Here is a 15191-nt window from a genome sequence, read left to right on the forward strand (position 1 = left end):
AACAACATCAAATCGACTTGGATACGGTGATCCTCTTGAAAAATATATTAAATCCAGTGCCATTTGAACAATGTACATTAATTTCCAGTTTCGTTGATCGAATTTTAGGTATTTACTTATCAACCAAGGTATCAAAATTAAATAGAAGATGAATACTATTTTAAAAAGATGCCATTCAATTATCCAAATTTTATATTCACCGGGTAAAATTGGCACTAATACAACTAAATTTATAGCTCTTGTACCTTTGCCTATTTCGAAAACTTCATTACTCCTGTACTCCATCAATTCGCTAGAATGGTTGGAATACCCCACAAATGCAACTCGTTTTGTTCTATTTTTTTCATCATTCTAGTGCTGTTGTATTTGGATAAGCGTAATGCAGACCAGCTAGTAATATTGTATAATTTCATTTTTATAGAAAAATTAATGACCTTTGATATACTAATCTATAAGTTGATGTCAGGACCGTGGACTCTTATAACATGTTTACTTGAATTTCGCATAAAGAGGGCATAAGGTGAAGAGTGCATTACACCGATTTTCATCTTGTAACCATTCAGATTACGAAGTTTATACGGAAACAGAATGCTTTGCTTTGAGAATGTTATGTTTTAGTAGATCTTTTAGTGAATGGATTGTAGTAGTGCAAGTTCGCATTCACTGTTTTATAATTTTCAACCAGTAGTGTTTTATCATCTTTACGCTGTTTTAGTACAAGGATAGTGACGTCCAAAAATTGCCCAACAGATTCAAGTATGTTAAGTACCTTCGATGAAATGTTGTGATCAATTCTTGAAGTGATGATTACTCTTATTACCTTTAGCAAATATGGAGGTAATTCTATTCTCTCTCCGTTTTCATTCGTGATGTTCTTGAAATCAGCAACTCGTGTTGGTATCATTTTTGAAATTTGGTTTATAAGCTGATAAATAATACTATTGTTAAAATCGTTTTCGTACAAAAGAAGCTGTTGATGCATTTTAGTATCCTTTTTTAAAGTAGTCTGTAAGTTATTACTCCACATGTAATTAGCATGTACTTTTTTTCGTACGTACAGTACAATAGGTATAAAAACCTAATGAAAAGTTGAATTTAAAATTGTTTAAATTATTTATTTAATTCTTATAGATAATTTTTATTTATATCAGTTCCTACTAAATGTTACTAAATTTAAATGAAATTAAATGAAAAAAATCCCTACTGAATTTTTGTTTTATTAATTTTAAGTACTTACCAATCAGTATTAAATTAAATTCTCAAGCACAAAATCCACATGCATAGTATTTTCAAAAGGAAAATTAGTATCCATAAAACCTGAACTACATCTAAATAATCAACTACTCTCTGTCACAGAAAAAATAAAAATACTCGGATTAATTTTTGATAACCATTTAACATGGAAGTCACATATAAAAGAATTGAAAAACAGCTGTAAAAGAAAATTAAACATAATCTAAACACTTGCAAAGAGAAATTGAAATACATATCAAATCATCTTAATAAATACACACAACTATGAGAGCAAAAATCAAATATTGTTGCACCATTTACAGCTCTGCTAAACCAAACGTCTTAGAAACACTGTCTCTTGTTCACAACTCAGAATATCACTAGGAGCCTTCTTTTCTCCGTCTTATAACAGCTTTAATAGTCTCATAACTAACAAAAAAAAAACATTACCAGTCTTATACAGAGCCCAGTTTGAAAAATTAAAATCACAATACCTAAATTACCATATTTATACAGATGGCTTTAAATGTCAAACAGGATCCGGAAATAGTTTTCACACAACTAAAACAAACCTACAATTCAAACTACCTGAATTAAATTATCCTCCGATGTGAAACGTACGCAATATTAAAAGCCCTGAATTTCATAGACAACTGATCTGAAAATAAATTTATAATTTTCTCTGACTCTCTCAGTGGGATCAAATCTATACACAAAATCGTACCAAACATGACAAAATCACAAAAAAAATCCAAGAACTATCCACACATTTAAAACATAATGGAAAAAGAATTATTATAATCTAAATTCCATCCCACGTCGGCATACCAGAAAATGACACAGCAGATTCCCTTGCAAAAACCGCTTGTACACTTTAAAGAAGAAACACTAAAACTCTAGAACGACGAATGGAAAGCTAAATCTTCTAAATTACACGAAATCAAAAACAATGTCTATGATCAACAAAAAATCTCATTGGAAAACCGTAAAGATCAAATAACTTTAACCCGTTTGCGAATTGAACGCATTCATCTAACTCATCGCTCATAAGAAGAGAACCTATTTTTTGTAACCAGTGCTTAAATACTATCTCAATAAAACATATTTTAATAGATTGTCCCAAATAAAATGTGCTACGAAACAGACTCAAAATCAAAAACCAACTAAAAATTGCTATTAAATGACAGTAATCAGTTCCAAAAAGTTCTAACTTTCCTAAAGAAAACAAATGTAATAAACTCAATCTAAATTAACAATGTAACCAAAATAACCAATTGAAAATAATGTAACTAATGTGACAAATTATAAATATATTGTATTGCCGTCACTAATGACCCTGGCAATTGATGGGACGTTTTAAACATTTAATAAAAAAAAAAAAAATTTGTTGCATTGTAAAAGCGATTATGCTCTAAAAAAATAAAAAGTTTTACTACATTAACTAAAAACTTTCTTGTATAAAATTACTAATTGTATATCTTATAAAATGCGAACTCATTATATTCTATTCCAGAATATTCGCCATTTAAAAGTGATTGCGAAGTCATTCTACAACTTGATAATTAACAAAATCTGGCACAAGACCTACAATAAAACTGATGATAATTTATCGCCACAAACCCAAACTTGCAATCCTCTTTTAAAATGGAATTATTCTAATGGAGAAATTATACCATATTTAAAAGAAAGTTTTATATTTTTTGACAGTAATCGCGCGAAATAAATTTCATTTTTACGATTATTAATTTCTTTTAAGATATATAGAAACGTGAAGAGAAACAATTATAATCATTTTTTTTTTACAAATAATTTAAAAAATTACAAGAAATGTGTCGAAATTAAAAAAAATTTAATTTGAAAAGTGTAAGTTATTTCACGTAAGGATTATGACGTCACTCCTCCTCCAAAGCCCTTTCAAAAAGTGTCGAATGAAAAAAAATTTTAATTTGAGAAGTTTAAAATACTTTACGTAAGGAATATGACGTCACTTCCCCTCTAAAGCAACGTATCACGAAGGTATATTGTATTCGTAATTAATCTGGAAAGAACCTTCTGTCCTACAGCGAAAAAACATACGAATACATGACACTTGAGTATGTTTTTCCGCATTAAGGCGCAGTATAAGTTTTCCTTTCCCTCACAGCAACAGGACAAATAGTTGTTAGAGGAAAATAAAAATGAAAAGATTATATTCAAAACTTTATTAAAAAGAGAACAAACAAAATATATAAAACCTTTTTAAGTGATGAGAATATATTACACGTTTTTCGTGATCGTTAATGAAAGACTAGATGGAATATAGGTTACTTCCGACTTCCTGTGGAAAATTACATGGTCTTGCAAGACCAACTTCTTCTTATGCCTGGAATCTCATTTACTTCCACTACTGACCTTGGCACCACGCCGTTCAGCTATTCCTTTCTATACAATATTATATTTCATTCTTTCACTCCGACTTGCGCTTCTTGTGTGACTGAATGAAATTAATTTTGGACGGAAGAAAACCTCCCTCTAGTTTTATTGGTCTTTCTTTGTACCTGAAAACGCAATTATTGTCATTTTATTTATTTTTTTTAACTATTAATCAAGAAAGTTTTGTTCAAAACAGATCAAAAAGTGTAAAAAATCATTAATTTTTACATTTGCATTACCATTAAATATTTATATTGCAGAAATTAAAAAATTCGTTAGCTCATTAATCTCTGAAGAATTTAGTTCTAAATTGCAGAATTTTTTTTTTTAAATTTTTTCCGTAATTATGGTCTGGAAGTTAATTTGAACCCAACCTTTTTTATTTCTTCCCACTGTAGAGAGTGGCAAGACCTATTTTGTTCAATTACAGTTACAGTTTACACAGTTTACAATGTAAACTGAATTTTAATTAACCACAAAGTTTCGTTTGTAAGTGTAACAATAATTAACCTTGCCGAACTCTATTTCATCTGTTCAAAGTGCATGAATGTTGAGTTTTCGTCTGATAATAATTGGCAACTTGTGTAACGTATGTTAGTGTCACGTGTATAACTAGTAGTATCAAACTTTAGTTTAGGAGAAAATTTTAATATATTAATTGAACTCAGTGGTTATAACGTTAAGTTTAGTCGTTATTCGAGGAAATTTGCGATTGATTAATCATTTGATTTTTGCATCTCGTCAGCGATTTTTTTTAGTCTGTGAAACAACCCTCACAGCACCAGATATCCTAGGATATTCCGAAAACATCACTTCGATATCCTAGGGATACCCCAGGGATATCCTAAGGATACTTTAAGGATATCCAAAGTAGCGGCGGTTAGGATATCCTAGGGATATTCCAGGGATATCTGAGGATGTCCCTAGGACGTCCCAGGGATATCCTAATCATTTCCCTTCCGCTCGTGGGAAAAGACATACTTTTCTCCCGGTACACAGGTAAGAAATGGTGTACTTTCGGTGCGAGTGTTAGAACAAAAATTTTTCATTCGGTCAGTCCCATAAAAAACGAATTTAAAGTGTCGAAAATCGCATTTTTGGCTTAAATATATGCTCTAATTATCAACTTTAAGGCCCAAATTTGAAAGATGATTGACAATCACGGGAAACCTATTTGTATCAAAAAATTGCTATCTCAAATAGTCAAAATTTGAATCATAATGATATCCTAGGGAGATCTTAGCGATATTTCTAGAATATTTTAACGATATACCAAGATTATCCCAAGAATATCCCCACGATATCACTAGGATATCCCTGGAATATCCCAGGGATATCCCTAGAATATCCTCAGGATATCCCCAGGATATCCCAGAATATCCTCAGTATATCCCCAGGATATCCCAAAAATATCCTACGTAACGGCGGTTTGAATGTTCTGAGGATATCCCCAGGATATCCCAGAATATCCTCAGTATATCCCCAGGATATCCCAAAAATATCCTACGTAACGGCGGTTTGAATGTTCTGAGGATATCCTCAGGATATCCTAGGATATCCTATGGACGTTTTCAGGATATCCTCAGGATATCCTTTTGTTGTGAGGGAAATATTATATTTTGTATTTTTCTTTAATTGTGTTTTATAAGCCATTTATTTAATTTGATTTCGTCCTACAATGGATTTTTACTTTTGCAATTCTAATTGAGGAACATAATTTGATCAGTAGACCGAAGGCATCACTCAAGGCTCCACACGTCAAGATGTGCAATTGGCAAGCCAAAGATGAAATAATTCCTCTAATCATTCCATCAGTTTAACTACTAATTTTGGATGAGTATCTTATAATATTGTCATTTATTTAATTTATTTATCAATCATTTATATTGCCGATATATCTAATCGGAATATTGTTTTTAGGGCGAATGCCATTAATTTTGACGAGTGCGAAACAAAGGATTTTTTTGTGCATAAGTGTGTAAAGTGTATCACGATCTTTTTCTAATTTATTTAATACCTGCGCAAGGTAAATTTAATAGTTTAATTTATGTTATGAATTATTAATAATTGAACGGAGATTTTTTGAATAAATTTTATTATTGTAATTATTTTTTAATTTATTTCGGTAAATCCGACATTATTTTTATTTGTATTTAATATTTTTTATTCAAATTTTAATTAATCTAGGTAATATTAAATTGATCGTAATAATTTATTTTATTTTGTTTGTCATAATTTTCATTTAAGTAAAGAATAATTTTTTTACAAAGTAATCTTAACCGTGAAATTCAGTGAATTGGGAAATAAAAATTATTAAACCCAAATAAATTATTTTGTAATAGAAAGGAAAAAAGTTTAGATTTTTTAGGGTTTCAATTATGAATCTGATGTCAGATATTCAAAATTCAAAATGGCGGATCCAAGATGGTGAACAAAATTATTAATAATTGATAGTTTTTCATGAAATGTAGTATTTACGCGTTTTTATACCATATCATTATTATCAGCAACTCCAAGAAATCGTAGATAACAATTTTCTTAAAAATCTATCATTTTTAAAAAAATTTATCCTCCATATTTAATCCGTTAATTGAATTTTTTAAATCTAACTTCCAATTCGTAATCAGCGGCACTAAAAACCTTTAGCCAACAAGTTTTATGAAAAAATAATCAATTTTTAAAAAAATTGTCCTCTATATTGAATCCGCCATTTTGAATTTTAAAAATCTGACTTCAAAGTTTTATGTAAATCCATTAAGGTTTAAAAAAAATTTGTATACCACCAAAAATCCGACATGTTTTTTTAGATTAGGAAAAAATCCTGACGTGATAGAGTAAAGTGGACTTCAGATTCGTGTTATTCTTTTTTTCTGAGGCTGTGTAATTTCTATCTTCTAGTACAAATAATTAAAGACGAGGTTGGAAATCTTTTAATTTTTAGAAACTGAAAGTTGTCAATTACACAATAAATTGTGGAGGTATTTTTTTAATACCAAAATGGTGTATTATTTAAAATCTATCTAAGGATTAAAATTTTCAACTTACAATTAGAATCATTTACATTGTACTAAATTTAAAAATGAATTTAATTCAAAAAATGGATTATTTTAATATTTAATGGTATAAATTTAATCTGCCATGTTTTTTAAAATCTCATAGTGTACTGTAAAAAGTGAAATTAAAAAATATATTATTTAGAAATATTAAAATATAAATATATATGTACTTACTTTGCCGAGTCTTGAGCAGCTATTAAATAACTAGGAATGTATGAGTCAAGTAAAGATTTCGGTTCAGATGACAATGTAAAACTCTTTGTTGGCAAAGATTCACTTTCCGTGGAAACTGGTACAATTTGTGTGAGACTCGATTTAAATTTTTGTGGCGGTACTTGTGGTGGAACAAAATGCTCAGACGGTTCATCCGGAATCTTAAAAATAATTAGAACTAGAATTAATATAAATAGAATATCATATAATATATGAAAAAATTAATTATATTAATTTAAATAAATGTGAATAAATAATACATTGTAGTCTTCTATAATAATTTTACCTTAACTCTTTCTTTATGAGATCCACGGAATATTTTCACGAATTGTTCATCAATTGCCGTTGGAATATAATATTGTTCATTTTGAGTGTATTGAATTCCATGATTATTTAAACTATTATCCTGTACAAAAGTAGGTAATCGTGAGAAGAGATCGGCATAAACTGGAGCTGTTTGACTGTAAACGGCCTTTGGTTCAGTGTAAATAATTTGGGGCAAATACTGCATTTGCTGTTGAGTAAGATAAATCACTTTTTTTGGCTGATGATGCATCTTCTCTGATTGAGCGTAAATTGGAGATGAATGAGTTTGCGCTCCCGAAGCCATTTTCGAATTGTGAACAGTGTAAATTTTAGTCTTTGGCCCCTAAAACACGAATCATTTCATTAATAATAAATCTTTAATAAAGAATTTTTCTTTTTTTATATTTAAATATTTTTCTAATTTTACTAACTAAAATAATTATATGTATGTAAATAAATTCTTATTGTTTCATTCAAAAACTTTAATTGTTGAAAGTATTATGTCATTTTAGAACAACAAAAAAATGTAATAAAAATTTCTCATTTATAATAAAGTACTTTAAATAGTTCTAGAAAATAAAGTACATTACAAATCACATGTATAGTTTTTCAAAATTCAAAATGGCTGATCCAATATGGCGGAAGAATGTTTCAAAATTGATAAAATTAATAATAATTATTATTTTTATTAATAAAAATGTACAAGAACTTAATTAAAAAATTACACTGACCTTTGAGACAAGTGCTTGAGTGTGAGTATGTTTTGGTGTATAAGTTACATATTGAGGTTGAATGTTGTAAGCAAATTTTCCAGATGAAACAAATTGATTTTGATGTAAATCATTCGAATAGACTTGAGGAGATGGGTGTTGATGCATATCAACAGTCAGTCGATGATACAGTGGTTGCGATTGAATTTTTGAATTCATTTTGCTTAATTCCAAATTCGAATAATATGGTAATTGTTGGTTTGTTGAAACATCCATGTATAAAGTTTCTAAAAAGTACAAATTAACGTTAATAAAAAGAAAACTATCAGAAAACTATCATATATTCAGAAATTATTTTAAAAAAAGAAAAAAAAATTAAATTATAAGAAATAATGAATATAAATTTATTATAAAATAAAACAAATGAAGTAAAATATTTTGACATCATCATGAAGGAAATATCAAATATTTATATTTCTTATGATAGAAACAAAAGAGATAATAAAAATATAAATTCGGTATTTGAAATCTGATTACAAAAGAAGTAAATTATTATTATTCTATGGATGGAAATAAATATCTATATAGATAAATGCATTTTCCCTGGGCTCGTAAATTCTTTTACTACAATCATATCTGTAACAAATAAAAGCATTTTCTGTGTGTGTATGTATATATATATAATTCACAATTTGAAATTGTTCCTTGTCAATTTTCAAACAATGCAAAATAATGTTAAATCATTTCCGGATATTTTAGGTGTATCTAATTTTTTTTTCTACATATATTTATAGCTTGAAAAGAGGTTAATTTTCTATGAAAATTTGAGAGTGGTGTATATGTATATAGAGATTTTAAATTGTTAAAGGATTTACTGGTTTTATAGCTATTCTGAATTTATATGAGGTTATTTACATGAGAAAAATTCCAACTAAACGAGAGAAGTACATTTGGGAAAAGATAGCGTTTGAAGAATCGTAAAATGAGTAGATTGTCTAAAAAATCTTATATACCTGCATATATATAGGTTTACTCTCTATTTTACATCTCATGGTTCACTTTCATGAAATGAATCCTCAAAAGAAAAAGAAGAAAAAAGTAAAAATCGATACTTTCAGAAAATTTAGACTTTGAATTTGTATATTCTTTTTTTTACTTTAAAAAATAAGAGGGTGCATGAATATTCCCCAACTGTCATTTAACCGAAACATTATTGTAATCGAAATCGTCTGATTATTAATACCAGCAAAACTAAAATTGTTATCTTTCATTAAGGTGGTAAAAACTGTGTCAAGCGTTTTAAATCATTTAAATTGGAGAATAGTAGTATTGAGGTTTTTTTTACGGGAGAAGTAGAAAATCTGCATAACTCTTGGTATCCAAGGCTTCGCTTTGCACAAGAAGCAACTGGGGCTGCTCTTGCAATCTGCAAACTTATGATCGGCTTCCCCGCACTTAAAGCACACAGCCGATATATCTGCTACCTTGCAGCTTCTAGCTAGATTGCGCTAACTCAGGCATCGGTGACACCGGACAATCATGACTTTGTTCCTTATTTGGCAGTACATAAAGCAGCCTGACAGCCTCTTCTTGGTCGGTGACAACAACTGCAAGCTTCATCCCTCGCTTGTTGGGTCCGAAGACCGTCACCTTCCTGCAAATTCCGAGTTTTTGTTCCAGCGCTTACTGGACTTCTGCTTTACGGGTAAGGAAATTAAGGTCGCGGATCTTGAGTATAACGTTCCGATCCACCTTCTGCACCTTATCTATGCTGCCAACAGCCTTGATCACCTCGGCGGTAAAAGCTACCTTGTCCGAGTCACCTCCGACCCTGATCAAGAGGTCTCCCTTTTTAGTGGGCCTTGCCATCAAGACTCTCGTGTGAGTGATATCAGGATTAACTTCCTTGCAGAGCTTTCCCAACACATCAGCATACGTATTACCTGAAGCGACTCTTGGTAGCGGACAACCATCGGCAGGGAGTATTAAGGTTGTTAAGGAATATGTATAATTGGTTTTATTATAATTTATAATACCAAAACTGACTCCTGGTCGACTTTTACGAATTTTTTTTTTTGCTAGTCTAGTAAAGATCACGTTGATATACGCGATTCAAATGTGGGGCATAGAACATGTGGATCTTCTCGAAAGGGTTTTTCAAGATTTTTTAAGAATTTATTATTTTTGCCGTAAACGGGTACTCTTCCAGTTTCATAATTGATTTTGGACAGGGCTTTAGTATGGTTAAGAAAGATAAACGACATGTCTGATTTTAGGTATCCTAAATTATGCCTTCTACGTCTCATGGAAATGGCAAGAGTTGGGACGGACGTCCTTCGTTCAATTGGTTCGACTTCTTAATTACTATTTAAAGTCTCTTTATTATAATAGATCTAAACTTTCTTTGCCATCCATGAATCATTGTAAATTCTGCAATTTCTTCAGAAAGAATCTGCACCATTTCTTAGTCATTTGTTCCAATTTCAATTAAACTTAAATATTTTCCGGATCTAAATGAGGATGTCATCCAGGAGTCGTATTGGTGTAATGTACTCTCATCTTGTGAGGTTACGGTTATTATTAATGCTTTTATCGCTATGTTTATTAAAATGTTGAATGTACGAAGTTGCTGAGCGGTATGCGGACTTTTGTGTTTATTTTATTGATTTGTATTATTTTATATATTTTAAATAATTTATGTATGTCTACTCTTTTATGTCTCAAATTGGACTTTGTATATATGGGCTATTTTATCTAATAAAGAAGTATAATAATAATTAAAATAGATCATCACCTTTATTGTCATGTTGAATTATTTTTTCAGGTGAATTTTTTTGCTGTAGCGTTTGAATTTTATTCCTAACAATTAATTCTGGCTGATAGACGTTTTGTTGTGTTTCGTGGGTCGCTTGAGGATTATTCTCTGGGACTATTTCTGCGTAAAATTGTATTGGTTGATGAGTTTGTTGAGGTGCTGACAAAATTGTTTGTTGTTGATAATCGGCTTCGCTTTGCAAATAATTCCTTGTCTGATGATATTCTTCTGGCTGTAAAAAATTTTTATTATTTCATACTTTTAAAACAAAATTTGTTTCGTAATAGGTAATAAAAATAATAATAAAAAAAAATGTAAAAATAATATGATAAACATTAATAAATAATAAATAAATAATAATTAAATAATAATGAATAGAAAAAAATAATAAACAAAATGAATAGTAAATATTGTAAAAGTTTGGTGAATTGTAAATAATTCATAATGCTATATGATAAATACATAAATTATATAGTTCAGATATTCTTGCAAAGATAACGAAAGAAAATTAAATCATATTTAAAAAGAAGGTATAAAAAATAAATTCTTAAATATTATTAATAAAAGAATTAATTATAGTGTAAACTGAACTGGGCAATGAATTTGCAAAGAGATTATCTTATAAACGATATAAAAGTTTATCACGAATAGCAATAATTTATATTATATACTGTAATTACTCGTACTATATATTTAGAGCCGGTTACGGACTGGAGATCTGCATAAGTGCTCCCTTGACTATTCTGAGCTTCGTATAAATTTGTTGATTCCTGATAGTGATCCCCTTCTTTGATATTGTATTTGTTATCATCAGGCCCATCGTCTGATTTAGTTTCCGCATGTAAATTGTCTCTTTCAATGTCTTCCAAGTTGATTTTCTTCTCTCCCAGAACCGTAACGAATAGTAAAGTGAGTAGAATGAAACCCTTCTATAAGAAAAAAAAAACAAAAAGAATAATGAAAAAAAAACAAGAATAGAGAAAGCTATTCTATCATGAAACTTTGATCGAAAAGTGTTTCATGGATTAATTTCAAATTTACGCAGTATAATTATATATATATATGCATTTCTCATAGATTTCCATTTGTAATTATTTGCCGCGCGAACGGTTCTATTAAAAGATAGAGAAAAGTAGATAAAGGAATTTCAATATAATTCACAAAGAATATGTACGAGATTTCATATTAAAATTTATTAAATCTTGAAAAAAATATAATAATGTCAATAGCAAAAAAAAAGTATTGTTAGAAAAGTGAACGTTTCATTAATTAAGATTTTTTTTTATCTCTACAAAGTGGACGTGAATCATGAGAAATATTATTTATTCGTCAGAATTAAAATTGGGTTATTCGTTGATGATTTGGAAAAGAGAACATTGCTTTTTAATATTAGCTTTTTTAGTCTTTGAAAGATCATTAATTTATAGAAATAATGATTAATACTATTGTAACGTCCTGCGTTATTTCATTAGATTTTTATTGTTATTTTCTGTTTCCTATGAATTTTTATTTGTAAATTTCATATTTATTCTAAAAGAAAAAACATCTATGTCTTTTTTTTATTATATAAATGCTAATTTCTTCCTTTTAGAATCGACAATGAAACTGAAAAACTTAAGTGGTCTGCACTTGTAAGTTGCCCTTGGAAATTTAGAAAATCCAACATTTATAATAATAAAAATTTAGCCTAATTGTAAAATGATGCAAAATATAGATGATATCTTTTTCTTTAAGATTTTTATCCCTACTTTTTGGAAATCTGTTTCTTTAAGGGACAACCCACAAAAACTCTAAATTTGAAGTGGGTATAGACCCTTAAAAACGCATATTTGCGTAAGTCAGTCAGTCATTCAAAAATCTTAAAAAGTCATTTGTACAATTAAAATTCAGTTATTCTACAAGTTCAAAGTTTATTTCAAGTGCTGCTTTTCAAAATTCATCCAATCAATTCAAAATTCTGAGAAGGACGTCTATTCTTTGCATTATCAGGAAATTTATTAATTGATAAATAAAAAAAAGTAAGTTTATATTAAAAATTAATTATTTCTTTTTCTCTTCTTTCTTAACTTAACCCATTTCACAATTCCGATAAATTTTGTGTTATGGTACACGATATTTTATCAAGTTCCAACTTATAAATTTTTATTATTCACAATTAATATTAAAAACCTTTCCGAGAAATTTTAGTGTTTTAAGAACGCAATTATTTTCTCAATTCCATTTAAGATCAATTCCTAATCCTCTAATTTTCTACAAAAGGTAAATCGAAAAGATTTCCTAAGTTATTGAACCAAAGTCTAGACTTGAAACTTAATTATTTTAAATTAATTATGTTATATCTGCGGATGCAACAATATCAACTCCATTGACTGGTTTAAAATACAATATTATTATTGTTATATCCACAATGCTAAATTTGACGGGAAAACTCTTAAAATATTAAATGGATTGATCTGAAATTTTGTGGAGATATCTAAAATATGATGAAGAACGTGCGAAAATTGTTATATTTCGTTAAATTAATTATTATAAATATATTTTGGTTTATTTAAGAAAATTTAAAGTTATATGTGACGTCACTATTATAAATATTCTATAATAATAATAGATAATAATTAATTCAGTTTTTGCACGTAACAGACCTCCCTCATCATATTTTAAACATCTTCACAAAATTTCAAATTAATCCATTTAATATTTTAAAAGTAAAGTTCCCGACAAAATTAAAATTAAAACAGCGACATTATTCTGTTAATTATTAAATAAATTTTAATGAATCTTCTATCTATGGGGTTTTAAATTAATTCATTGATATTTCAATTAATTGTTAAATAAAAAATTTCATAATTTAAAAGCATAAATGTATATTAATTATTGTACAAGAAAATCAAAAAGTTTAAACTTTTATATAAAAATCAATATTAAAATAAAAATTATAATTATGAGGAAAAATTTCCATTCTTTATTGATATAATTTTTTTTTCAAAATTTAATAGAAATATTGATGATTTCCTATAAATTATATATAGGATTGTAAATTTTTTAAATTATATTTATAAATATATAGTTTAGTCATTTAGTAAGTACTCAATAAGTATTAAATAGCGGCAAATTGTTTTGAGAAAGTTATATTGCGTTGAAATTATACACCATTAAATTAATGTTAATTACTTTGTATTTGCACAAATATTCCAAAGATTTATAATACAAGGAAGTTAATAAAAAATACATATACGGTAATTATTCATTCAAAAAAAATAAAAATTCTGAAAACAAAAAGAATTAAACCCTATACAATTTTTAAATTCAGAAATAATTTTTTTCCCATTAATTCTTTAACAAATCTGAATGCATTTTTAATTTGCATAATATTTATCAGAACTTTTCTAGACACATAAATAAAAATAATTAGTATAATTATTATTTAATTATAATTTTTTTATTTTTCATTATTATTAAAATTTATTTAAATATTTAAATCAAAATTTTTTATAAACAAACACACAAATAATAATTTGAGTCACAATTTCACTAAAATTACATTAGATACACTTTGGTCCATATTATACGTGTTATTAACCATAATACCCCCAAAGCTAATCAACGGTACATGATAACACATCACCTAATTGGATTTTGTAATTAAATTACCAACTCTCTTAATATGAAAATATTTATTATTTTATATAATTACAATAATAAAAAAAACACCTACCATTTTAGGTGAGATGCAAAAAAAAAAAAGACACAACCGATCTATCTTATACGACTATATAAATGATCCGGATAGTTCTTCTCCTCTTATATATAGCTTTTATCCCTACTTCCGTTTCGATAGCTACCACACTTCACTTCTAAATTATTTGTCCGGTAAAATAATAATACAACTACTCGAGTGTATAGAGAGCACATGGTATGGGATTCTATATAGAGTGAGGTTTTACTCGCGCGGTCACCGTTCACTTTGAATGAAGAATCCATGGGCCAATCAGCCAACTTCTTATTCTCTCTCTTATAATACCTTGTGAACACCGCACAGAAGAATAAATTTCGCAAGGACGCTTTCTTTGCAAGGTTGAGAGCTATATGCATTCATCCAAAGAGAGTTGAGTTGTTCCAAAAATTGACGCCGACACACCTCGTTCCACATCAGTTCAAATTTCATAAGTCTCTGCAGCATATATCTCGATCATCATATTATATCTTGAAAATTCAGGAAAAATAAAATTTTGCCCACGAGAGAAAAACTGAAAGCTGTGAATTTAATTTTATGGATGAATTCATGATATTTTAGTACAGAAAAAAAATATCAAGTTTACCAAATAAAAAAATTTTTTATTGTATAATTCAGTAGGATTGTAAAATGAAGTTATAATTCAAAATGACAAGAAGTCGAATATAATATAATAGAAGTATAAAAATATAATGATACAAATAGTATAAAAA

General features: G+C 28.3%; 1 protein-coding gene across 1 annotated transcript; it reads right to left on the bottom strand.

Moving 5' to 3' along the window:
* Positions 1-3419: 3419 nt before the first annotated feature.
* LOC127279351 (uncharacterized) lies at positions 3420-14623 on the bottom strand. The gene is made up of 7 exons (XM_051301655.1): positions 14461-14623; positions 11432-11674; positions 10725-10977; positions 7952-8217; positions 7201-7563; positions 6876-7075; positions 3420-3770 (listed from the first exon to the last, which is right to left on the bottom strand). The coding sequence occupies exons 1-7, from the start codon at positions 14461-14463 to the stop codon at positions 3680-3682; spliced, it is 1419 nt and encodes a 472-aa protein (XP_051157612.1). The 5' UTR covers positions 14464-14623; the 3' UTR covers positions 3420-3679.
* Between the last annotated feature and the right edge of the window lie 568 nt (positions 14624-15191).

The sequence above is a fragment of the Leptopilina boulardi genome, unplaced genomic scaffold (genome assembly GCF_019393585.1).
Source record: "Leptopilina boulardi isolate dan_hultmark-lab unplaced genomic scaffold, ZJU_Lbou_2.1 LbouV2_216, whole genome shotgun sequence".
NCBI classification, from domain to species: Eukaryota; Metazoa; Arthropoda; class Insecta; order Hymenoptera; family Figitidae; genus Leptopilina; species Leptopilina boulardi.